The sequence below is a fragment of the Monopterus albus genome, unplaced genomic scaffold (assembly GCF_001952655.1).
Source record: "Monopterus albus unplaced genomic scaffold, M_albus_1.0 scaffold17.1, whole genome shotgun sequence".
Lineage (NCBI taxonomy): Eukaryota > Metazoa > Chordata > Actinopteri > Synbranchiformes > Synbranchidae > Monopterus > Monopterus albus.
Window position 1 is genome coordinate 2,749,838 of NW_018127897.1, and position 722 is coordinate 2,750,559.

Genomic DNA, 722 nt, shown 5'->3' on the forward strand with positions numbered 1-722 from the left:
CGGATGCAAACCCGCCAGCGCCAAAAACAACAGCAGCAGCAGCAGCAGCAGCATCAGTCCCAGTGTTCCCCATCCCAGCACTCTCCTGGTACTCCCCATTCAGTAGGAGGCTCTGCACCACTCGGCAGCCCCCAGCCAGCCCCACAGCTGCAACCACACCCCTCCCAAATCCACCCTCCCAAATCCAGGCCCACGCCCAGGTCCTGTCCCAGGTCAGCATTTACTGAGCCAAATGGAAGTCCTATTACAAAGAACAAGAATAGAATAAAAGCATCATTCGATGTTGCTTTTCTAAGTTGCACTTAAGAAGTGTGTAAGATTTTTAATGTTATACAAAGAACTCGTCCATTGTTATAGACGGATAATGCACATGCGTGTACAGGAGGTAAACATGCCAGCTGGGGTTTTGTCTATAAAATAGGTCGAGTTATGACAGAAACCTTTTAGGGTGAGCGTCCAGTGATTATTTGTGGGGTCTTTCAGCTGTCAATTTAAACTGACTAGGCACACAGTATGTTGAAGGATGTGTGTCTTTCATTGTTTTATTTAACAATAAAGCTTTATTTATGAGGCCAGAGTTGTCAGTTCAACACAGCGAAAGGACATTTTAAATGCATTTCAACAAAAAGATTTTTATCAGCTCTAGCCTGGACTGAATGACTCACAGGATCCTTGCTGGAAACCAGTAACCCACACATCAGTCTTTATTCACACACTGGCCA

At 45.4% G+C, this 722-nt stretch overlaps 1 protein-coding gene across 1 annotated transcript in view; it reads left to right on the top strand.

Annotated features, from left to right (window-relative positions):
- The window catches only part of tox3 (TOX high mobility group box family member 3), a 48,368-nt gene extending 48,141 nt beyond the window's left edge, over positions 1-227 (top strand). Inside the window, exon 8 of the mRNA XM_020592362.1 lies at positions 104-227. Coding sequence (XP_020448018.1) covers positions 104-227 — 124 coding nt within the window. The remainder of the gene's footprint in view (positions 1-103) is intronic.
- Positions 228-722: the final 495 nt, after the last annotated feature.